Source organism: Ammospiza nelsoni, chromosome 18, assembly GCF_027579445.1.
Source record: "Ammospiza nelsoni isolate bAmmNel1 chromosome 18, bAmmNel1.pri, whole genome shotgun sequence".
NCBI classification, from domain to species: Eukaryota; Metazoa; Chordata; class Aves; order Passeriformes; family Passerellidae; genus Ammospiza; species Ammospiza nelsoni.
The window spans coordinates 1,904,926-1,930,293 of NC_080650.1; the positions used below are offsets into that span (position 1 = coordinate 1,904,926).

The 25,368-nt window shown below is 51.8% G+C and overlaps 1 protein-coding gene across 1 annotated transcript in view; it reads left to right on the plus strand.

The window, feature by feature from the left end:
• NCOR2 (nuclear receptor corepressor 2) overlaps window positions 1–25,368 on the plus strand; it is a 226,199-nt gene that overhangs the window by 120,698 nt on the left and 80,133 nt on the right. The window contains exons 7-10 of the mRNA XM_059484874.1: window positions 6,573–6,629; window positions 11,247–11,299; window positions 19,893–19,959; window positions 24,955–25,142. Of these exons, the coding sequence (XP_059340857.1) occupies window positions 6,573–6,629; window positions 11,247–11,299; window positions 19,893–19,959; window positions 24,955–25,142 (365 nt within the window). The remainder of the gene's footprint in view (window positions 1–6,572; window positions 6,630–11,246; window positions 11,300–19,892; window positions 19,960–24,954; window positions 25,143–25,368) is intronic.

The window sequence follows — 25,368 nt, forward strand, 5'->3', positions numbered from 1 at the left end:
AGCCTCCTTGAGGACTTTAATTTGCAGCTCTGGGATGTGTTATTGTATCAACAGAATTTACCCTTCTTCCACCTCAAATCCCCACAACCTGGCCAGATCATCTGTGTGTATTTTTAGCTGTAGCTTTATTCCGCTGGGCATTCACAGGATTCCTTGCACCTGACTTCCCTTGAAATCAATTGAACATACCCAGGCTTGAAGATATTTTTGTGCTTTAAACAGAAATTTCCAAGTCCCTTGCTGTGCTCAGGGAGGGCAGCAGCATTGCTCTGTGCTTTTCCTGGGATACAGGGCTGGCAGTGTGTCCTGAAGGATGCTGCTACCCATCAGCCCAACAAGGCTTGGCTGGGTGAATTCTCCTGTGCATCCCAAAAATTCCTGCTTATGTGCACAAGAGGTACCTGTGCCATCTCTCTGACCATTGTGGTGATGTGGAGCCCGCAGATGAGGGTGGTTGGAGGTCCCTGTCGTGCAGGGCTGCTGCTCAGAGGCCAGCAGACAAAGCAGCTCAGTCAGCTCCCTCTGAGACATTGCGCTCCTTTATCGCGGACGCAGAGGTCGCGTCAGGACGTGGCGTGACTCCGTCCTCTGCCACCGTGCCAGGGAGGGGACACCTCGTGCTGCGCCCCACCACAGCAGGACCAGTCTCCCCGTGTCACCCTGTGGGTGCCAGCAGCCAGGGGAGCCCATGCCTGCCCTGGGAAAACTGGGTTTGATGCAGTGCAGGCAGCGCGAGCAGCAGCAGCAGCGTCTGTCTCGCTCTTGAGATTGAGCTGGTGGAAATCAATAAGATTAAATTTTAATTCGTTTTCTGTCTTGATGCTTGTTCCTTCAAAAGGGCACAGCTATCTATCTATAAATCCAGCATTATGCTGTAAAATTGGAATTCAAAGGACTGTTTGGAACTTTTTCCATCCCCTGCTGCTGTTGTGTCTGTGCAGAGCACGTTCCCAGCTATCAGTTTACCCTCAAATACCTCCATAAAGCATTAATGCCCCATCCATAAATAAGAGAATAAATAAATGAAGATTTTTAGCATTGCAAAATATAATCTTGTCGTTAACCACTCACAGACACTGAGTGTGACTCAGATCCTACAGGGATTTGATGTCTGTAGAACTCTGATTTTCTATGAACTCCTGATTTACATGAGAAAGGGAGGAATGGGGCCTGCCTCGTCAGCACGGAGCTGCTGCAGTAAATAAGACCTTAACAGTAAAAGTGCTTTTGAGCATTTAATCTACGAGGCTTTTTTCAAATTCTGGTTTACATGGTAGTTGGGATGGGGCTTTTCATATTCGGCTGATGAAAGGGTCTTGTTTGTTTTGCTTTTGTTTCTAATAACTTTTATTCTGCCTCATCTGAGCTTGGTGATGCAAAATGGGCTTTTGGAAAGTCTGGAGGAAAACCAGAAAGGCAAGAATTCAGATACTATTGACATTTCTACATAATAAGATTTTTAAAAAGATAAAATGTAAACAATTACCCTGGAGTCATTGGGAATTTTAATTTTTTTATTGCGTTTTAAGGAAACTTTCATTTGTTTTGGCTTTTTAAGGGTCCTGGTGTCTGTTTCAGGATCTAGAGTTTCCAACAGGTGTATTGACTTTGAAGATTTGTCTGTGATTAAATGTAATATCTTTTCCAGACCAGATTAGGCCATGTCCTGCTTTTCTAGGTCTTGGAAGTAGTGATGAGAACTGCAGAGATCCCAAATCTGCTGGAGGCTGGAAGGCAGACTGCAACACAGCCCTGGCTCTTCGGTTGGGTGACTGGAGCTTTCCTGTAGCTGCTGCAGGGCTGAAATGTGGATTTCTGGAAGTTTTCTGTGCGATGCCAACACTTCCAGCAGTTTTGGGGTGGTGGAATGCTCAGCCATGGTTTGCAGTGGCTGGCACATCACTTTAACCTTAGTGTGTGTTTGAAGGGCACTGTAGAAGAGAGCAGAGTGGGGTGAGAGTGAGTGTGAGTGGAAACCCAGCTGTGTCTGGGGGCTCCCCACTGGCTGTGGATGGGGTGTGAGCAAGCCAAGGACTGAAACTGGCAGTGATGAGCCAAAGCCAGAGAGCAGCAAAGAACTGAAACGAGTGGTTTTGTCACACTGTGCAGGGTGGATGGGGAATGGTGTGAACTGGTGTGAACATGGCTCACATGTCACCGGTTTCCTCTGTTTTCTTACTGATGTGATGAGTCATCTGTAACCCCCATTGCATCACCTGCTGGCCCCAGCCTTGGGGACAGTGCTCTGTCACTGCTGGTGGGGTGGGGAGATGGCTCCAGCTCAGCACAGGGAGCTGGGGGAGCTGCATCCCGCAGGCAGCCCTGGAGAGCATCACCTGGGCCAGGTGAGAGGGGCTGGGCTCATGCCGTGGAGGCTGGCTGAGGTTCCCTGTGCTCAGGGAGAGCCCAGGGGAGGGCACTGGTGCCTGGTGTGCCCAGAGCACCGTGCTGGCCGTGCCTGCAGGAGCTGTGGAGGGAGGAGTGTTAGAGCTGCTTTCCCTTCCACAGCACTGGGGCTCATCCCACCTGCTCTGTGTGTGTGGAGAGCAGCAAATTGCTGGGGTGGTTTGGCTCTCAGAGAGAGCACGCTGAGGTTTAAAGGACAGAAAAAAATAGCGCTTGTGGTTGTAGGAGTGAAAATCTTTCCCCATGGAACGGGCATTGCCAGGTTGTGGTTTGGTCCCAGCACATTTTGGCTGTGCTGCTTGCTTTCTGCTGCATGCACAGAGGTGTCTCTGAGGGTTTCCATGATTTCTGCTGACTTCAGCCACACTTCTCCTGAACTTTGTTTTAAACAAAATCCCTCTCCAGCCTGCCTCTTTGCCATGCTGCTCCCACAGCCCTGCCTGCCCGGGTACCAGGACAGGAATTTTTCCAGCACCATCCTGTGTGCAGTCTCTGCCTCTGGAAGGGCTTTGCTTATCTGTGTGCAGGACATGGCTGGTCCCAAGCAGAACCCCTCCCATCCCAGCCCTGCAGCCTACGGGGTGCTATAAATAATCCCGGGAGCACGGTTCAGCTGCAGCAGCTTTGTGCTGCATGGAACCATGGCTGGAGCCGGTCCAAGAAAGTGCCGCCTCCTAATTTCAGATCCGCTTTCTCAAAATAACTCCCGTGTTTCCTTCTCTTCCATTTTTAAACTTCGCTTTAAGAGGAGCCCACGCAAAATCCCAGGCTCTCCCTGCTCTGGTTGTGGTCGCTCTGCTGCCTCGTGGGGCTGGCTCCTCGTCCCCACGGGAGCTCACATGGCCGGGAAGTTGCTCTCCTGCCTGCTTTCCCCTCCCAGGCCTATTTTAAGTTTCTTCAAAGGAAAAGCAAGGGGCTGGAGTTTGCTTTGGAAGCCAAATGCTCTTCAGGCAAGAATGAAGATTTTTTTGTAGTCTGCAGGGAGGTTTTTGCTGTTGGTGAAGATCTCTTCAGCTCCAGGCCCCTTGGAGGAGCATGAGCTGGGGTAAGAGCACAATTTCCCTGCCTGTACCCCTGCCCAGGGGGAGACAGATTCTGTAGGGGCAAATCCTTCTGCCTGATACATCTGTGGGTTCCCTTCTGAATCCGTGGGCCTTGCAGCAACCAGGTTTTTGTTTCAGACATGTTTCTTGAGGCACTGAGCCCTCCAGAAGTGGAGGTCCCTTCATGGGCAACACTGCTCCACTGCTGGGGCAATATTTCAGGATTCTCTACCAGATCAAGAAAAGGGATCTTGGCCTGTGTGCTGGGGAGCTGCAGAGGGACTGTACAAGTGCTGGGCATCTTCATGTATCTCACTAGAGGTAAAGGCTGGGGTTTGCTTCTTGATGAATTTCCTTCTGTTAAACAGCAGGAATGCAAGTACAGGTGGGGTCATTCAGCAGATGTAGGATGAACCCTGTGGTTTTCTTCTGCAGGGTCCATCACTAAACATACTCCTAACAAAACCAATATTGGAACCAAGTTCTAGGTGGCCATGCCTTTGGAAGGGAAAGGATTTACCAGGACTGCTGGTGGTCTTTAGCAAAGGTCCCACTGCTGTGGGAGGGCCTGGGGAGCTGCCTTTGTACCTGAACAGTTTGGGGTTTGCATAAATTCTCCAGTCAGGTTCTGGCTTGCTGTGTCCCTGGGCAGGAGCACGCCTCCCTGTGTCTGTCTGCCCCTAGAGATGAGCCCTGGCGTGGTGGGAACCCTCAGCTGGGTGTTTTCTGTTCTTCCCAGTTGCACTGCCAGCTCTCACCTCGCTCTGCCAGGCCTTTCAGACAGCTCGTTATGGTTCTGCTGTGATCTGATAAAGGCAGCAAGGAGCATCAGCAATTACAGTGGGTGTCAAGTGTTAATTGGGCAGCTTTCAAGATAGAGGAATTTCTTTGTGTACGTACAAAGATATGACGTGCTCGGAATTGCTTCTCCTCCTGATCTTTCGTTCTGGAGACGTGTATATTGCAGTTGGTTAATGCAAGACAAATTATGTCATTCTTCTTGATTTGCCACATGTTCTGCCTGTGGTGGTTTGCCTCTGGCTTGTCTCATTAAGTTGTCTAAACATGGCAAATGCAGCGAGCTGAACATACTCAGCTTTTTCTCAAAGTTAATCTCATTGTACACAGCATCACCAGTCCTTGCTGTGCCATCCCTGCTGCCAGGGCAGCTTCCACCAGCCCATGGTGGGACTGTCAGCCTTTAGTGAGGCTACAGTCTTCTACCCATAATTATGCAGAATGCAGTTAATTACTTTGCTGGTTTTTGTCCCAGTTTCACATAAAAAAATTTTGGTAAGCTGATGCCTCCTGCTCACCAGCAACCAAAGGCAGGCAGGAGGGCATTGGCCAAATCGTCCTCTTGGCCACTGATGTAGAGTGGTTTTAGTGGTTTTAATGATCCTTCCTCTCCTGGAAATCTTACCTCCTGGATTTAATTCTGTAAGACTTTTCAGTGCCACAGTGCTGATGTTCTCCAAGGCCAGCAGATTTTATCACTCACGAAGACCAAAATATTAAGCTCTGGCTCAGAGTTCTCTGTTGTGTGATGAATTTTTCCAAGGGGCAGGTCCCTGGGCAGACCTGGCTCATTCCCATTCATGGAATCAGGTGGGCAGTGTTGGTGACATCTGTGACCACCAAGATCTGCTGTGGGGATGCTGTGGGTACCAGGCAGGGATGCACTGACAGCAGGGGGATGGTGCCAGAGCAGGCTCCCTGCACAGTCACATCTCTCTTAGCACCCTTGAAGTCCCTGTTATATTGCACAAAAGCTTTGTGTACAGCAAATACAGGACCTGGAAGCTCTCCTGGTCGTGCTGTGGTGAGGCACCTGCTGCAGGCTTTGCAGCTGGGACAGGGCTGGGTTTGGCCAGGGCCATTTGCCTGAGCCCTGCCACGGGCAGGGTGACTCCCACAGCTGCTTTTCTGCTTGGGCTGACTCTTTCAGAGTGCCGGTGTGCTCTGTGTGGGTGCACAAGGCTCTGGTGAGGAGTCTGCACACCTACAGCTGCATCAGTGCTTTTGAGGACCAGCCAGCAGTGGGGGATAGATGAGACTTTGGAAACTCTCCACGGGGGTGGATGCGGGGGCAAGCAGCAGGGCTGTGTGCCAGCCTTTGGTGAGACAATCCTTGGGAAACTCATCCTGCCCTGAGACAGTGTGAGAGGTGCCTGATGCTGGAGAGCTACGTGAGCTGGACCCCTGGAGCTGAAATCCCTTTCCCTGGAAAGTTTTCCCAGATTTGCCCAGCCCCACTGGTTGTGCCAGGAGCCCAGACCCCAGCCCACCCCTGCTCCCCAGTCTGGGGCTCAGCTCCCTGTTTTAGGCAGCTAAACTGGGATTTTCTCTCTCCCTTACCCCAAAATAGCTAAAACTGCTTATTTTATCTGAACCTCTGAAAATCCATCTCCTTATCCCCATCACTGTCAAGTACTTGGCTGTAGCAGCTCAGCCCCTGGTGTCGGCAGCACGCAGTGATCTGGATTTATTGGACTGTCAGTAACCCCCTGAACAGCCTGGCTCTGCGAGGAAGTGCTGTTTACTGAAAATGTCATCTTTTATTTAGACTGCTGCTACAGCCAGCCCATGTCTTTTTTTCAGGCTTGTTTAATTAGTAAGCACTGCGCAGCCCCTGACACGTGTTCCTGGGTGGTTTTTGTGCCTGTAATAAGCGCTAGGTAGCGTGGCCGGGGGCGGGAGGGGACGGGGAAGGGCTGCTCTGCGGCAGGGAGGGGAGGGAAGCGAGGGCAGCTCAACTCTAATGATCACATGCTCGTCAAGAGATGAATCCTAGAAAGGGCATCTCTGCGTGCGTGCCGGTCTGCCCGCCCTCCTCCTCCTCCTCTTCCTCCTCCTCCTGCTCCTCCTGGCAGGGCAGCGGCGCAGAGGTACCGACACAGGACGGGTCAGGGCTCCGGGTCACTCCTGGGCACGGCTCGGATGCTTTAGGGCCGTGATAACCCGAGTGCCGCTCCGGAGGCTGAGCTGAACCTTTTCTCTCAGGCAGGGATGGGATTTGTGCCGGCTCCGTGGAGGTTTCAGGAGTGGTTTGAGCAGAGAGCCGCGACTCGTAACCGATGGCACAAGTAACTTTTTTCTTCCTGTCCCCTTTCCTCCCTGCAGAAGAAGGCGGAGGCTGCCCACCGGATCCTGGAAGGGCTGGGTCCGCAGGTGGAGCTGGTGAGTGTTGCCCGTGCTGGGGGAGCCGTCCTGTGTGGCTGTCCCTGTGTCCCTGTGGCTGTCCGTGTGTCTGTCACAGGGAAATGCGCTGCTGGCCCGGACCTCTCGCTGGCACCGCACCAAAGCAGGAAGCGAAGTGACTGAGATGAGTACCGAAACGCAGGCAGACACACACACGGAGCCCTCCTCGCTGAGGTTTAACGCTTTGGCTCCCTCCTCCCGCGCTGCAGTGGAGCTGGGGGGTGGAAGGGGCTCTGGCACAGTCTGCCTCCACTGGGGATGCTGAGGCTTCGTCTGCAGAGCACCAGCACTGTGGGGCTGCTGCCTGCTCAGCTGCTGCCTCTCAGCCAGCCTCAGTGCTGTGGGGAGGGATGGGTGCTTGCACTCTCCTCTGTCCCACCCACTGACAATGGAGGAGGATGCTGAAGGGTGCTCTGTGAGCTGCCACAACCTGCAAGTATCAGCACTTGCACACTTCTGTTTCACTCTCTCTCATGCACGGGGAAGCTGAGAAAAAACTTAGGACAGATTGCCAGTTTGGGGCTTCTCCCTCATCTGGAAAAATCCATCTGTAGTCAAAGGACTGACTGCTGGAGGGGCAGCTGGAAACAGCCCCTGGAGCTGAGTCCTGGAGAAAGGTGCGCTGGCAGTGATGCTGCTGGAAGGATCAGAGCCAGTCTGACAGACAATCCCTGCTCTGCACCAGCCGTGGGATGCAGTGGATGGAGTCTGCAGGAGATGGGAGCAGGCAGTTCAGGCTTCCACAGCTGTAATTTGCACTTGCCTTGTGGGGGTGGCACTAATTGCCGTCTTCCCCTGCGCAGAAGGGAGAGGTCACACGTGACAAAGCCCACTTCCTCGTTGAGGAGGTAACACTCATTATTATTCCTCTGAGTCACCAGGGTCAAACCCTTTGCTCTTTCTGCTCTGAAGATTGGCAGTGCCCAGGCTTGGTGCTTCCTTATCCAAAAGATGTTGCATTTCCTTTCCTTCCTCCTCCTTTCTTTGCTTGTTTTTTTTCACTCTGTTTTTCCTTTTTTCATTTTGTTGATGTTTTCTCCCTGGCTGTTGACACTGCACAGTAGGGGCTGTAACAGAGACCAGTGCAAACCTTTCCTCTGTGTCTGTGCCTTGCTCATTGGAGGGCAGGGGAAAAGGGGAAACCTCACTGAGAGAAGCCAGCTGGGCATCCTACAGACTGTCTGGCCCATCTGCCATGGGAGGGCCACTTCCTATGGCCCAGCAGTGCCCAGGACCTGCCAACAGCCTCCAAGAGACAAGATGAATGGTCACAGCTCCTTCTGAGCTGGAAAGGAAGCAGCTCCAGGAAGAGGAGCACGCTGTGCCTGATGCTCATGCCTGCCCCACCATGTCACACACCACATGCTCCAGCCCTGGAGCTGCCCCAGCCCACGGGTCTCCTGCAGGGAGGTTGGGCATCCTGGTGCCAGTCCAGTCTGTGCAGGGAGAGGTGTGGCTGTCACCAGCCGGGCTGTGTGTTGCTGTCAGCTCTGTGGGATGTGCTGTCCTGGCTGTTCAGAGGGCTCTGGTGGGTGACTTTGGAGCAGTGATGGTGCTGGATCCACGCTGGCTCAGGAATGAGCAGCGTGCTGGAGCTCATGGGGTGGGGTGGGAGGTTGTGCTGGGAATTGGTCACTCATGGCACCAGTACTGCTGTGCTGGCAGACAGGAGCAGGAGGCCAAGGATTTCTGGGAAGCAGGGATCCAGTTTGGGTCCTGGGAAGCTGGTGCTCCCTTCTGGGTCAGGAGCAGGTTGTGAGTCAGTAAACCAGGGCTCTGCTTGTGTCACTCCTGCAGTGTAGTGTTACCATTTAAAAAATGTCTGCGTGTTTTCCCCAGGAGAAATGGTTTTGAGATGTATAATCTGAACCCTGCAGTCCCCAGAAAGCAATTGAGACCTTTCTGGTTTATTTCTAAGAGCTTTCAGTAAATACAAGGCTTTTCCAGTAATAGCTTTGCATTGCAATTATGTTTTTCTAAAATGTCATTCTCCAGAGAAATGTATTACATGTTCCTAACCCTGGAGAAACACTGGGTATGTTTTGAACATCACCTTACCTATCTGACCTGTGAGCTGTACTTCTGCTTACTTACTGAGAAAGGTGGAATTGGGAGTTGTTGGTGGCTCTGAGGGAAGATGCTATTTCTCAGTCCCTGCCCTGCTGAGAATAAAGTTTCTTTAAGTATTTAGTCTGTAAGTTCTCTGTGGGTGAGTAGAACTTGTCTCCTGGGCTTGCTCCACTGCTGAGGCTGTTGTGCAGATAGAAATCTCTTTGAGGTACTGGTGTCATGTGGGTCTTGGGTTCTGGTCCCAGAATTTCATATTTTTGAGTGTTTGGGCATTTCTTTTAAAATGATGTGTTCCAGTGCTTGTCGGCTAACACTTAAGTTTTCTAGCTAAGACTCTAAGTGTTCATATCATTTATAGGTTGTAGTTGAGAGGAATCATTTGGTCATCTGGTTGGCATCAGGGCATCTGTAATGTTCTTGTGGACGTGAGCATTTTCCAACGCAGGTCCAAACCAAAATGTTAATTGCACTGCTTCTCCCAGGAGGAAGGTCTGTGTGACCTGCAACATGGAAGCTTCTTTGCTTTGATATTTATGAGCAAGGAGGGAACGGAGATGATCATTCCTCAGTATTTCCAGTTCCTGCAGTCCTCTCCCAGAAGACAGTCACTGGTCAAGGCCTGCCAGCTTTCCAGGGTGACTGAGGATGTGATGCTCTGGAGCTGTGGCTGTTCCTCCTGCCTGTGGTGCAGACCTGCCTCTGGAGCTACGTGATGAGACGGATGTCTGTGTTCCTCTGAGCTTTCCAAGCATGAAGTGCACAGCCAGCTCTGAGCCTGGAGTCACACCAGCAGATCTGAGAGGATTCCTGAGAGAAACACCCCTGGGGAAGGGATACCACTGAGAATGTCACCTTCACGAGGATCTGCTCGTCCCTCTCATCTGCCCTGGCTCTGCCAGCACAGGGTGTTCAGGTGTCTCCTGGCAGGCTTGCAGCCCTCAGCCCCTCTCCAGGTGATGGGTGCATGGATGGCTGTCAGCACTCCTGGAACACAGGGGTTCATGCCCTGTGCCTGTCTGCCTGGGGATTATGTGCCTCTGCCTGCCCCTGCTGCCCAGGGTTACGTGTGCTTTCACAGAGGAGAGGGACACGTCCAAGGACAGCCAGAGAGAGAAGCTGATGGCCTGATGGTGCCGCAGTGATGGAGCAGGGACAGCTACACCCAGTCTGTGTTCTGTGAGGATTGATGTGGCTGTGCTGTGTGGTGAAGCAGAATCTGTGTTTTACAGAGAAGTAGAAACAGGCTGTGTGGAAAAACAAGCTTCTGTGCCAAGCACCTGTGATGGTGATAGGGAGATACCACAGAGGATGTGGGAGTAACACCTTCTTCAGACTGGAGGGGAAAAGGACCCATCTTTGTTTACGTGTTCTGTCGCCTGCAGTGCTGCTCACCTGGTTGAGCAGATGCTCAGCACATGTTTTGCTCTTTTCCTGTGTTTAATCTGGGGTGAAATTGGGTAAACCCAGAGCACATTCTCAGCCCTATTGACCACAGGAGCAGGGTGAGCTGGTGTGTGTATCTGAAGGCTGCACGGTCAGGGTGCTGCCTTCAGCCAGGCCATCACATGTCCCTCTGCTGTGTTGGTCACAGATGTGAGATGCTCACAGCTGGTTTGGGGAAGGTTGGTGGATGAACTGCTTCAGTACTTGGTGATGTTTTTGTGGTCAGACCTGAGCTGTGCTCTTTAGGTGATGGTTGCTGGTGATGGTTGGGCTATGGCAAGATTTTGGTTATCCTACTCTTGGACATGTTCCCAGCAGCTTAAGACAATGAATAGAAGTGTGGAAGGGCTTAATCCTGAGCACCCTGTCAGCCTGCTGATGGGGACACAATGGGTGGCAGCTCCTGGAGTGTGTGCTGAGCTGGGTGGGATTGAGCCTGGTCTCTGGCATCTCTCCCTCACAGAGGTGGGACCCTCCAGATTGCCAAGGATAAATCCCTGGGAAGGCAGAGGTAGCGGGGCAGTGACCAGGGATGGATCCAAATCTCCTGCCTCCCCATGGAGCTCCCTGCCATATCCCCACTGAGGCTGTGGGGCACAGAGCAACCCTGGGGAAAGCACATTCTGATGGCAGATGGGCATCGCTGTCCTCAGGTGTGCAGGGGGACCTGGCAGCGCTGGAAGCCCCAGGAGCAAACGCTTGTCCTGCCCGCAGTTACCCGTGCCTGGCTCGCTGGGCGGGCTCAGGCAGGCTTTTAGCGCGTAGACATAACAACTCGCAGCTCACAGACTGTCTCTCCGCGCTCCCCGAGCCCCGCTCTCCCCTCGCCTCCCCCGTGTCATATGTTGCGAGGCGCAGTGCGTTTCTTAATCGGTGAATAACAGCGCGTCCCCGCCGCGCCGATCCGAGCCCAGCCGGGCTGCCCGCCCTCCCCCGGGATGCTCCGGGATGCAGCGGGGCTCTGCCGGCAGCCAGCAGCCTCCGGTACGGCCGGGAGAGGGGCTGGGTGCCACTGCTGGTGGCTTTGAGTTCCTAAATGTCAGACCGCACCATTTATGCCTTCGTTTCTCTGATTTGTTTCAGCCGTTATACAACCAGCCTTCAGACACCAGGCAGTACCATGAGAACATTAAAATGTAAGTATGTGGCGATGAAGCTGTTGTAAATGTCAGGCTGGGCAGTAGAGGGGAGCAGGAGGGGTGCCAGCTTGCTCCCAGACCCCAATTAAAGCTGCTGAGGAATTGTGAGCATCCTGTCGGAGCTGCTCTGGGTGCCTGGAGCACAAACCAGCTCCAGGAGCTCAGCAGTCAGGGGCTGTAGCTGAGGGTGGATGCTGAAGGTGCTGTTTGATTTTCTGAGGGTGGGGTGGATGGGGGTCCTTGATATTTTCCCAGACAACACTTACCTTAAGTGCTTTCTTCTGTGTTTCTCCCGTACTGAAATATGAAATCAGCTGCCTCTGTGTGTGTGTGTGTGTGTGTGTGTTTGCATGCGAGAAAGATGAGGTAAAATGAAAAGTTGCAATTACAATTAGATTTTCATGAAGGACCTCTTGAATGTCTAATAACAACTGGTTATTTCAAAGATACTTACTGAGACTTAGCAATCATTTAATTTGACTTATCACCTCAATACATGATTTAATCATCAGCATGTGTTTAATAACCACAGTGACTTCCTGAACATAGAAGAACTATAACAGATAATGAGAATAGCGATAATTGTGATTATTGTTGGAAATTTAAATAGTCAAACCAGATCTGAAACTTTTTATCTGCCTTGAATGAACTGATGATTGCTCTGAGCTGTGAGTCTATTTTGGTACCAGCTCGGTCAGCTGGTGATAATCATCTTTAATAATCTATTAACAAAAGTTAATAATCTCTTGCTTTTCAGCGGTATGTTAATTGATCCCGGGGGTTTATGAGGGAAGAGTTCCTGTACCTTTGCTCTAGGGGAGCATGGCAGGAGGTGGCGATGTTTAGGGGCTCTCTGTCCCCAAGGGCCGCAGGGAGGAGGGTTTGGTGATGTGACCCTGCTGCTCACTGCCAGGCCCTGCTCTGTTCCTGCTCCACCCAGAGCTTCCTGTGTCATCCCAGCAATGCTCTCCCTGTAGAACATTCCAGCCCAGAGTCACCCCCAGCTCCTCAATTCCCACAGGGCATAGAGTGTCGCTGTCACTTTGGGGGCTCCCTGTCAGTTCAGGGTGTCCCTGTCAGTTCAGGGGGTCCCTGTCACTTCAGGGGGCTGATGAGTGATAAACCATCTTGTGTGGCCCAAGGATGGCTCTCTGCATTGATGGTCATGCTCACCCCCAGCTCTGATGGGCTTTGGGAGTCACCAGCTCTCAGGGATGCCTTGAGGGGCCCCACGGCCATCCCAGTGCAGGTGCTGAAGGTGGCGGCTTCAAGCTGATCCCTACTGTTGTCCTTCAAAGAATGAGTTAAAAGTAGATTCGGATACTTCACCCACTCTCCATTCCCCTGCCAATATCTGTGGGTTTGTGATCACATTTTCCTGTGATTTAAACCATTTCCTGTCCTGGGTTGCTGCCTGAAAGACGGGCGCAAACAAGAGGGAACTGACTGCGCAGGTCGGGAGTGAAACTGTGGTGAGAGGTGAAGCCCCATCAAACCAGCCAGCAGGGCAGGTGTTCCCTTCCATCCCTGCCCCTGCAGGCTTGTCCCCACCCCACACAGTGACAGTCCCCACGTGGCTGTAGCTGTGGCAGGGACAGACCAAGGAGAGGTTGGAGCAGGCAGGCTTGGGGTTAATGTTTGCTGTGATTAATGCTGCAAAAATACGGGAAGGAAACCACACATTTTAATGAAAAGCCTCGGTCTCCTCCTTCCAGAAACCTGGCAATTAGCTGCCTTCAGCTGGTTATTGATGCCAGCCGAGCACAGTTACAGATCTGGGTCAGTGAAAGGCCCCTGAGCAATCTGGGCTCCAGATGTTGGCTGGTTTTGGCCATGGGTCTGTCTTGGAGGTCCCTCGGTCTGGTCTGCACTTGGCTACTTGTTGGTGGACATGCAGAGAAATTGGTGTGTCTTTACTCCCATCTCCCTGTCTGTGCTGCACCTTAAAGGATATTTTGATGTTTGGGAGGCAGATAGGAAATGAAGATTTTGGTGATTCTTCCAAACAAATGTTTCAGGGTCCTTTGACCAAGAGCAAAAGATATCAGACTCCTCTGTTTTGACTGAGTTACACTTGGATGTTCACATCTGCTCTACAATTTTTCCACAAGCTGAATTTGAAGATATTTTTTGTCTTTTCCTTGTTGTTAATATGTTTGTGCCTTTCTGCTCCAGAAGAGCAGCTTCTGCTCCATAGCCTGGAGGTGGCTGTTTCCATAGAGGATGGAGTAAATCCTCAGGGTGCTGGGAGATACCAGCCAGATGCATTAGAACATCAGGACAGCTGCCAGGACACCGCAGGTTATATTCTGCAAGGTGTAATTGGATGCAGATTCTCCAGAACAGCTTCACCCTATGCAGATTTAACCATGATGAAAAAACCTTTTGACAGATTGCTGGAAAATCATCTGGCTTGTGATTCTGTCCACAAATCCTCACTGCATCCTGGCTGTGTTGAACTGCCCCATGTGAAGCTGGTTTGGAGCCCCATGGGCACAAGATGGCCAGGCTATTATTGTCACAAATACCTTTTATAGCTTTTTTTTTTTTTTTGCTTTGTTTTTAAACGCTTCTTAGTGTGAATTTTTTATTCTCAGTTGAATGTTTGCAAGTGTCAGTGGGAAGGCATTTGAATATCAGAAAGCCAGGATTCCTCGATTTCTCCACAGCTATACTCTGTGCCTTGCAACACTCATTTAATTCTCCCTTCTTGTTTGCTTTGCTTTTCAGCTGGGATGAGTCACGTATGCTAATAGAGCTGGCTGGGGACTTACCGGGAGAATTTCTGCTCTCACTGAAATGTTACCGGTCTCTCATATTCATGGAGTTTTATGGCCTGTCTCCTATTCAGTACAGTTAAAATTAATTTCATGCCCCAGTTCATTCCAGTGTTTGCAGCTTCAAAAGCTTTTAAGTCCTATTTAGCTGCCTGGCTGTGCTCTGCTCCTCGCCTGCGCGGTCCCTTTGGTTCACCTGTGAGTGCAGGCTTCGAGCAAACATGGTTAATTTTGTATGCTACATCTGCTGTGGGATCCAAGGCACCCTTGAGTGGTTTGTTCCAAAGCCTTGACCTACCTTTGATGGGACCGTGTCCTTTCTGTTTGAAATTCCTGTGTTGTTGGAGAGAAGGGCTCTGCCATTTCCCCATCAAGAAAAGAGGAGGGCAAGGTGGCATTTAGTGCCTCATTTCATAGGGATGGGGTGAGCTTTGCCCCCGTGGCTGGTTTGTCAAGGTGAGAATTTTTTGGCTTTGCAGCAGACTGAAAACTTTCAAGATGCATCACAGCCCTGAGCACAGCTGGAAACCACTCGAGTGATTCTGCATCAGTTGAGAAGGCTACAAAAGAGCCTTTTTCTACATCTTGATGAAACACAACACATGCAGAATGTGCTGGTGCACCAGTGAAGCACCATGCCTCTGGTCGGGGTCTTTATTTCAGGGCTTTGCCAGCTGCTTGTACAAGGATGAGAGCTGCCCTTCCCACCCTGCCACTGTAGTGACTCTGCGTATTCCCCAGGCTCAGGCTCCAAAGATATTAACCTTCTTTCCTCCAAGTGTTTGAGAAATGACAAGATGTTGTTCACATGAGCAGGATCAATTACCTGCTGTCTGTCTGAAGAGATATTCTCCAAGGGGGCCTTGGTCTCTAGGCAGGAGATTCCTGCTCGGTCAGCCATGAAAACACCCGGCAGGACTCTCCTCCCCCTTCCCAAAGCAGTCATCCTGCAATCACATTCTGTGAGACTTGTAGCTGAAAGCAAAATGTGAGCTTCCCTGAGCCTTGAAAAAGCAGACAGAAAGCAAAGGGAATAGCCCAGGGTACGTGCTGTTCACAGGGTTTGCTTTAAGCCTCCCCTTCAAGAGCTTCTCCTTGCTTTACACTGAAATTCAGGAATCTTGGGGGAAATCAGATTGTGTCCCCTCAAGATGCTTAGGGAGGTGTTGGAGAACCTCTCTGGATGTACAGTTAAAACAGAAGGAGAGCTCGGTGTGGTTTGGGTTTTCTCACATGCCCAGATCCAGCAGCAGCAGAGCTGGGTGCACTGTTAATATTTGCACATCTGGGTTCCTGTCTGCAGCTGAGAGCTTCTTGGGGAGAGGGCAGGAGATCTGCCTCTGCAGAATCAAAATCTGAAGTCAGGATTTTCACAGAGGTTTCAGGGCTTCTGAATCTCTTTTTGTTTTCGAAGTGCCCCCCCCAAAGAGTAGAACAGCTGTCTTCTGAAAATCTCAAACTGTGGCTTTCCAAATCACTTCACATTGGGAAATTTAAGTCATCTTTTCATTACTTGCTGTTTAGGGGATTTAGTAGCACTGGATTGCCTCTAAATTCACAGTTGAAGCCTGACATGTAACACAAATGTTCTTTCAAACCCTGTCATTACTAATGCATTCTCTTTCAGGTCTTTTTATTAGTGCTTGTAGACATTTTCCTCATTAGAAATTCACCTAGCAGCTCCCTGCTCATCCCATTCAAGGTTTCTCATCTCTTTTATTCTCTATTGGCATGCACCAAGGCAGCAGATTACCTGGTGATGAATTACTAAATGATGGAGACACACACTGCTACCTTCTGCTTCTTCCTCTTGCCAGTAAAAAGCCAATTCTGGTTTGGAGGGGGAGTAACATGCAACACTTGGGCTTGTGTTGTCCCTTTGGGCTTCAGGGCATGGCAGAGGTGTTTCTGGGCACCACCAGCCTGCCTGACTGTACATCCAGAGTTACAAACCTCTGCCCCTTCACCCTCAGAGGCACTGATGGTGCTGAGGGTTTATCCATCCCAGTGCCCAAGGGCTCTGGGGTAAATAACTAAAGATCTGCTTTGCTTCTCTTGCCCAGAAAGTGTTTCTAAATATTGCAAGGAGCTGCTCTGAACAGCTGGCTCTCCAGAAGCGTGCCCTGCCTTGGGGTCAGTGGGTTACAGTGTGTTAGCAGCTGGAGCTGTGTGCTGCAGCCATTTCAGAGCACGCAGGGAATGAGTGCAGTGACCTGTGAGCAGGGTGAGGTGCTCCTGCCCTCACTGTGGGACTCAGCCAGTGACTGCCCTGAGCTGCAGCTGGGGATCCTGGCACAGCCCTGCCCAGGAGCGGAGGGGAGGACAGACCTGTTTGGGTCTGCATTGCCTCTGGGCTGGTTTCAGAGCTCTTTGGGTCTCCATTGCCTCTAGGCTGGTTTCACCTCAGAGTGTTCTTGCTGTGCTCCTCAGATCTCCTGATCTGCAGGTCTCTCATCTCCCTGTGCTTTGTTTGGCTGGAGCTTCCTCAGTTTCCTACTCTTGCCTGTGTGATCCATCTTGCTGTACAATGGCTTTGCCAGCTGCTCGCTGCCTCCTTCCCATCACTCTTTGAGTTTGGTCCCTACTTTGTTTGCTCTGGCTGATGAAAGACGTTCCTGTGTAATTAAATACCCCTGATTAGCTTTGCTCAAATAGCAAACTTCCTTTCATCTCGTCTCGCACCGGTTGAAGGTCTCCCCAGGCTTGGCCAGGTGTGCATCAGCCCTTTGTGTCCTTTGGGAGCTTCTCCAGGGCTTTGGCAGCTCCCCACGTGGGCACACAGCAGCCCTGACGCGCAGGCGTGCACCCACATCCTTTCAACATCACCCTCAGGAAGGACCCGTGTGGACCTGGGCCAAGTGGCTCAAAAGTCAGAGCTACAGGTTCTCTCCTTGACTGGCTCCATTGTGAAAGACGTGAAACAAAAGCAGTCTTGGGCCATGGCAGGGAAGGTGGAAGCAGCTGCCTGCCACAGGGCTGGCTTGGCTGTGCTGGCAGTGGGAAATGGGTTTCACTCAGCAGTTTGGGCCTGGCTCTGAGAGCTGTGCTCCTGTGTGAGCTCACCAGGCAGTGGGGCAGGGGGGAGAGATGAGCTCTGCAGCACAGAGAAGTCAGGAGTGGAGATGGGCTCCATCCATGATGAATTGTTGACCACAAGGATGGGGATGTGCCATCTGGCAGCCTCTGGACACCAGCTCACCAGAAGCTGGGGGGCTCTGTGTCCGTCCCAGCCTGCCCAGTCCTAGGGACACTGCTGAGGGTAAGGCAGGGAGCTCACACATCCTCCCCACCCGGGCTGGTGTGACAGGCCAGCCCAGCAATACTTTCAACTGCCCACAAGAGTCACTGTTGCTTTATCTAAGGAGCACCATTCCTCCTGCCTGGGAGCCGCCTGATTCCTTCACCCCTGTGCAGTTCAGGTCTCCATCCTTGGTGCTTTCCCCAGCAAACGACAGGGCTCAGGCAGGGGAGGAGGAGAAGGGAGGAAGGCTGGCACCTTGCACGAGCAGCCCTTACCATGTGCCTCTCCTCAGTGGTTGTTTCAGTGCCCAGCTCCCAGCAGACAGCCCTCACCTTCCTCTCCTGTGCACAGCAGTTGTGCTGGGCTGGCTGATTTGCCCAGGGAGCACAGCGTGTGCTTGGGAGACACATGGCCCGAATTAACCTCGCTGCAAACGGTTTCTAAGTAACAGCAGTACATGTAGCAAGATAAACTGTGAAGCCTATTTATATTTACCAAGATTGTATTAACCTTTGAAAGGTTGACCTTATGCAAAAACAAAACAAAACAAAAAGATAAAGTGGCAAAAACATTCAGGGCATGAGGGGGTTTGTTGTTGTTGTAATCCTTTCACTCTTTGATCACTTCAGCCTTGGTGGTGGTAAACATACCCTGGTTTTCAAGGCATTTCTGATTTTTGCAGCTGCAGAGCCATCAAGGCTTTGCCTGTATTCGCACTTTCAAGGTCAGCCATGATGCACACCTCAAGGCAACCCATCAGCTGCATAAGAGCTGCTGATTTCTGCATTTGCTCTCCTGTTTTCTAAGAACTTGTGCAGCACATCCAGCAGCAGCAGCAGGGTGTCAGAACCCCAGGATGCTCCTGGATGTCACCCAGGTGACATGGGGAGGGCAGGGCCTGATTGAGCTGGGCTGGCCCCAAGGGACAATCCAGGACCCATCTCACACATGAGCATCATTAGCACCACCCCAAAGGTTTCCTTGTGTTGGAGCTTCCATTGGAATCAGGAATAAACAAACAACAGGAATGTGTTTGTTGGGCACAGTGACCCTGCAAAGAGCTGAACCTTGGAAGGAAATGTGTCTGGCTGGGTCTCTGTGGGAGGGTTTGCTGCCCTCTGAGGCACCACACGGTGCTGGGGTCATGGGGGAAAGCTCACAGTGTGTGATGTGAAGGGATGCAGGAGCGTGTGGGGAGCTGGGGCTGGCAAAGCAGTGCTGCAGGGAGCTGTGGTTCCCAGGGCAGCCCTTGCTGTGGGCTCACTGTCATTCCTGTGAGTGCTCATGCATGGTTCAGTGGTGTAGCAAGAAGAGAGTTTAAAAAATGTTGATGCTCTCTGCAATGCTGATGCTTTCTGCAATGTTCTCCATCCCTAAACTTAGCCAGGACTGCCCCCAGTTCTCTCTGAGTGATCTGGGCCCTCTGCCCCTTCCCAAGCAATCCTGTTTGCTGCTCATTATGCTGAGGGATTTCCAAGGGCAGGAGGATGGGCTTTCCCTTCCTGCTAGCCACACAGGGGGGGAATGAGGAAGCAGCAAGGGTGTCTCTTCATTCAGCTAAATCCCACAGAACATGCCTACATGAGACTGCTAAGCTCCTGATCAGTAATTACACACTGCAGCTCTGCCTTTAATCGGGATAAATGACTTAAGGAAACTCCTCTGCCCCTGGTCTCTACCTTTTACCTAGAGACTTTATTGCTGTGAATATTAGCAACAGGAGCAGCCACAGGAGCTCAGCTCTGGGGCTCACGCTGCCTCTGGGAGCTCCTGCAGCCTTTTCAGCTCTGTTCTGCTCCCGTGCTGCTTCTCTTTGAGCAGTTCTTTCATGCTGCCTTTAGAAAGTAGAAAGAAGAAGAAAGTGAGGGGATGTTTGGGCAGACGCTGGGGTGGTTGGGGTTGTGGTGGCCAGATTCCCCCTTGAGGTCCCAATTCTGCAAGTGGCTGAACTCTCCTGGCTGGCTGTTTGCAGCTCTGTCGGGCACAGCTCCAAGGAAGCAAGAGGTCAGGAGATAAGTGCTGCAAGCCCTGCTGTGATCCTGCCTCCTTATCAGGCCCTCAGAGCCCTTGGGGGAACGTGTGTGCTCTGACATGCCCATCACTGCTGATCTGGGGTGCCCAGGGTGGGCTCTGCTCGGGGGTGCCACCTCCTGCCATGCAGAGCTTGGCCCGGGCCCCCCAGCTCTTGAGCACCCGCTGGGGTTCTGCAGAACAGTGTGAAATCACTGAAGGACCAGCCTGACCCATGGATAGATGCAGAGCTGAGTGTCTGCCCACGTGTGTGCTGAGAACACAGGGAAGGTTTGCAGTGGGACTTTATTAATTTAGTTCTCAGCTTTAGTCCTGGTTTGCCCACAGATGTGGGTGAAGTTGCCGGTCTCAGAGGTTTGTTGCTCTTTCTCTAAGCTGGCTCCAGGTCTGAGATAAGAGCATTTGCTGTTCTCAAGTTGATGCAATTCCAAGTTAAGGTGGAAACTGTGCTGCACACTCTTTTGGGAGTGGGGAAAGCCAGGCTGTGTATTTCAGCCGCCTCGTTAATCAGATCTCATCTTTTTTTTCTCTCTCTTTACAGAAACCAGGCAATGCGGAAAAAGTTAATTTTATACTTTAAGAGGAGAAATCATGCGCGCAAACAGTGGGTAAGTGATTCCCTCAGACCTTATTTTCTATGTATAAAAGAGCGTAATTTATTATGTGAGAAAGAAAAGGATGATTTCCAGCAGAGAGGTGCTGCTACTCTGTACTTTGCCTGTTACATTACTGTGGAATCTCTCCCGCTTAAAATAACACGAGAAGGAGAGGTCCCGGAGCCTGCTGCAGGCAGTGCCTCCCACAGAGCAAACGCTTGGGGCTGGCTTAATCGCAGCAGAGCCCATCATTGATCTCAGAAAGCCTATTCACAGCATAAATGTCTGCTTTGTGAGCAATTGAACCCTAAGAGAGGTGTGAAACAAGCTGACTCTGCTTCGGGTAAATGGTCTGAAGGCTGCTCTGCCTCCTTCCAGCTGACCACACAGCAATGTTCTAGGAATTTGTGGTTTAAAAACAAAACTCAAGCTCCGTGCCAGTTTGTTTCTAGGCAATGCTGTCTGCGAGAGAGTTCCAGTGACCTTTAAGGACACAGGTCCTGGTTGGGTAAGGGGCGAGGCAGGGCTGGTCATGAGGCTTCAAAGGCGTTTGTTGCAAAGTCTGCAGTTCTCAGGGGAGAAAGTTCAAGTGGGTTTCACAGAATTTGTACATTTTCCGTGCTGACACTTGCAGTGGTTCCCAGCAGGAGCTGGAAGGCAAAGCCAGCACAGAAGGGGAAATGCCAGGAAAACCAGTGGCTCCCACCAGGCAGGTGGATTTTGCAGAGTTCCTTCAGTGATGGGTGATTCTGCTCACAGGGCTTCACGTTTCACAAGGAAAATGTAAATGCTGTCTCGTGTTTTCTGTCCTGGGGCAGCTCAAGAGCCAGTGTGTCTTGCATTGGCAATGGTGCAGGTTTTCTCAGTGTCTTCAGGGCTGGTTTTGACAGAAGTGCCAAAACTGGGAGGAATTGTTGGAAAAATTCAAAATAACAAGCCTGGGAAGTGGTTTGAAGGCTGTACCTTTAAAAGTGACGTCCAATACATACATTTCTAAGGCAGATATCACATTATTTTCTAATTTATTTTGAATAATTCTTTTCCTTCCTCATGCTTTCTGTTTTCCTGCTGTTTTCTACCAGTATCCCAAAAGCCACAGACCTTGCATTCCCAAGGAATGGTTGTGTCTCCCATTTGTGTCCAAATATGTGTTCATTTAGACTTGTCAATGATAAAGCTTCTCCCAGGGCAAGGGGTACAGGGCTTACAACTCCATCAGGATGTGGCACAGCAGTCCAGTGATGCTCTGGGCACCTCCCCTCCTGCAGCTGAGGATTCTGCATGGTGGGAAGTGGGTCAATATTCCCTTCCTCAAAAAAGGGATTGCAGAGCACCACGTGGTTCTGTTGGAAGCAGGAGGGAAGTGCCCAGGAACTGCTTTCTGGTGGAAATGGCTGGTTACTGTGCTAAGCCTGGAGTGAGCTGCTCTGTGTGAATATCAAGGAGCTGGGGGAAAAGGTTTAATTAGGCTGCAAGAGCACAGTTCCTAAAATAGGACTTGCAGTAAAGTCGCCTGTCATGCAAAATAGGTGAATTTCTGCCAGCCAGTTTATTCAGTGTCCTTGAAAGGGGATTTTTCAGTTTAGGGAAGCATTTTGCCTATTCTACAAAATAGGCAACATACGGTTGCTGAATTTGCAAAGTGAATACATTTGCTGATTCTGTTTGCAAAATGGGTATGCTTAGCTATTTTTCTGCCTATTTTGTAGCAGACCCTATTTTTAGCAAAGCCCATCCACATGCCAGCATTTCTTTCTGGCTCTTTTGCTTTCTGGGGTATTGTTGCTGCCTGGGGCTGGCTGGAGCAGGGTCAGAGCAGGGTCCAGCCCCCAGAGCCCCATCCCAGAGGATCCACAGGGCTCCCTCCTGCCTGCACGGAGGTCAGCACAGCAGAGAACATTTAATTGCCATCGGGGGGATGATGCAGAGAGGGAATGGTGAAGGGAGCTGTTCTGCCTGTGAGAGGTTGGTCTGCATCAGCCAAGGGAGGAAAACCACGGGGCTTGCAGAGGGATTGGGCTGGTTCCTCCTGTCACCTTCGCTCTCCTCCTCCCTCCAGAGAGCTGCTCTGTTCCCTGGAGCTGTGGGAGGGCTGGGGCTTGGCACAGCCCACGAGCTGCCTTCAGCTGCTACGGCAGCGTTACTATCCATCCATTTTTAGATCCCTGCCAGGTCCGGCTGGGCTCGCTGTCACTCACTGGGGTGATGGAGAGGGGAGCAGAGGGGGCACCCCTGCCCAAAGCCAGCACAGATGGTTGCTCAGGAGTGGACACGCTTGCTTAGAGCTGCTCAGAGGAAGCACGGAGAAGGAATAGATGCTTCTGCTCCTGAAGTGCCTGACCAGGAGCTTCTCCTGGTGGTGGAGCTGTGATGATCTGAGGAGTTTGCAGTGCTGTAGGATGCCTGGAATCCTGGCTTTTGAAGGATGCAGGAGATTGCAGGGAGTGTGTGTCCCAGCTGGAGCGAAAAGCACTGGATGGGGATGCTGCAGCCCAGCCCAGCTGAAGTGGGGTTTGAAGTTTGCATGGTGGGGAGCTCAGGAAATGCTCAGCCAGTCCATTGTGAAGCCGTGCTCTGGAGGGCAGAGCTGTGCCTGGGGGAAGCTGGTTGGTACTGCTGCCCTGCTGCCAGGGTGTGAGCTGCTGGGGAATCAGCAGCATAACGTTGATGTTGCTTTCTCCGTCTTCAAATGCCAGTTCCTTAGGAGAGGAATTCTGGACAAAGCTTTTGTCGAGTTGTTCCAAGGAGTGGAAGAAAAGGAGGAAGAAGAGCTGCCCTGCTGGCTGTGAGGCAGCCAGGGCTGTGCCAGGTGGCTCTGCTGGGGTGGTGGCAATGTGGGGCCCAGCACTGGCTCATTCCCACGGGGAATCACAAACCTCTGACAGCCTCAAGGCTTGTCAGCAGCCTGAGCCCTCGTGCTGGGCTCTCTCCCGGCCGCGCCGCGGGCTGGCAGCACCGGGCACCAGCTTCACAAACTCCATGGGGTATTTTTAGCTTCTTCCCAAATGTGATGCTCTGAAAGCAGGAGGATGTAGCAGATTTGCTGGCAGGGTGGGAGCTCTCGTTTTCAGGGGGCTGATGGCATTGCTTTGGGAGAGGTGAAAAGCAGCAGCTGCGATTCTGCCAAGCTGCCGCAGGCTGTTGGTGTTACCTGTAGCTCCTCGCCCAAAGTGTGAGATACCCCATGTGGGCTTTCAGGGCATTTCAATTTCTGTTCTCCTTCCTTGTTTTTATCTCATGGCTGTTTCCTTCAGCTCCTGATGGAACCCCAGCACCTCCTGTGCATCCATGCAGGGCAGGACAGTCTCTGGCTCCGGGCATTCAAGTGGGAATTGATTTATTTGCAGGGCAAGTGTTAATCTGGCTCAGCTCTGGGGCTTCAGGTGCTCTGTCTGCCTCACATTATTGTTGAGGTGCCTCCAAAAGGCCAAGGAGATCAAAGATGTGTTGCTGTTCTTGGATTATTGCCAGACCCAGGATGGACAAACAAAACCCATGTGCCAGGAGTGGTGTGACATGGGCTGCAGATTGCTGTGCATTTCCCTTGGTTTGGGTTTTTTTTTACCTCTCCTGATTTTTCTTTGTGGCCAAGAGCAAACGGGATGAGAACAAAGTGCCTCTGGGAAATCCTGCAGCCTCAGACTTCTGGTCATAGGGCAGTGGTGGCAAGAGATGAGTTTATTTCTTAGAAATCTGGATTCCCTGTGTCTCTGTTGTAGTGCTGAGTGTGCTGGTGCTGAGCCACCATTCTGGAAAGCAGCATCAGGGTCAGGAGTGACCTGGGGTTTGCCATTAGAGCAACATCTGCTTTCACTTCCTGATTTGGGGCTTGGAAGGCATTTGTCAGACACAAACTGAAACCCTAAAGCCCCTCTGGTCCCCCAGCTGCTCTCAGCTGAGGCTGGGCACTGCTGCCACTGTGGAGGCTCTCAGACAGGGATCTTCCCACCATGGACCTTCCCTGTGCGTGGGTGTTCTCCTCCAGCAAGAGTGTGGCTGGAGGAGGGAGAGGAGATTTGGGGTGTAATGGGAGGAGACTCATTTGTGTTGCAAATCTTATTTCAGTGTTGCCAGGCTTGTCCCATAAATACCAGTCAGAAGTGCAGTGCTGGACCTGGTGGGTGTGCCATGTCACCCAGGGGCTCATGGTGTGGAAACCCTTTGCAGTGCCATGTTTTGGCAGAGCCTGGGTTTGCTGTGGGATGTGTTTGTCCTGTCACATGGGCCAAAAAAAGAGGAGCAGCAGCAGGAAAAGTACTGTGGCTTTTTAGGATGGTGAAGGAGCTGAGTGTGTGGCCAGGCCACCATGCTGTATGGCTTTGGGCCTGGGTGCCTGGCTCTTGATTTTGGGGAGCCAGGCCCTCGCCTGGAGCTGCCCCATGGCCCCAGTCCCATCATCACTGCAAGCACAGAGCTGTGACTGCTGGAGCTGGTGTGTGTGGGTAGGAAGGGGTACCTGGCCTTGGGCACCGTGGCAAGCTCTCCCCAGCATGGTGAACTGGTAGCTCCAAAATTATGGCCCTGCACACCCTACTCAGATAGTGGAGACCACCTCTGCTGCCCCCTGTGCCTCCTCCCAAGGCCATGTCTCAGTCCCTCCTTGCTCAGTGGCCTCAGGCAGGCCCCTTGCTCTCTGCTGGGGTGTGGAGCAGGGGCTCCTCCCCAGCACAGGCCATTGGCTGCTGAACCAAGCACCTGCTGGGCCAGAGGATGCTCAGTGAGATGTGCAGATGTGAGGGGTGGGCTGAGCCATGCTGGGTAGGAGTCCTGGTGCCACCAAACACATTGGATCTGGAGGGAAAGAGCCTGAGGGTACCTGATGGCCTGTTTTGAGAATTCACCCTTGGGTTGGCCCCAGGCCCTGGAGCATGTCCATGTCCTAATAAATTGTATTTCTTTAAGCAACATGACTCACGCTCAGCCTGAGCAGCCATCGCGGGCAAGGCCTGGAGGAGTTGCCCTTCCCAGGCACATCTCTGAGCTCCCTCTCTCGCTCTGCCCTTTCAGGAGCAGAAGTTTTGCCAGCGCTATGACCAGCTGATGGAGGCCTGGGAAAAGAAAGTGGAGCGCATAGAGAACAACCCTCGGCGGCGTGCCAAGGAGAGCAAAGTGCGCGAGTACTATGAGAAGCAATTCCCGGAGATCCGCAAGCAACGCGAGCTGCAAGAGCGCATGCAGAGGTTAGAGGAGAAGCGGTAGGAAGGGGCTGAGCTGGTATCAGACAGCCTTTCTTTTCTCTTTGGGAACGGGTGTGGGTTTGGTAGCGGGAGGAGCGGGCTGGGGCGGCTCTCGGTGCCTTTTCTCCCTCTCCGGTTAAAGGCAGACAGAGAGACAGACGTGAGTCTTGCTGCTTTTTCCCCAGTTTCTATCCATGATGAACTCTTCCCAGTATGAAAGGATAGGAAAAGTGAGGCCAATACC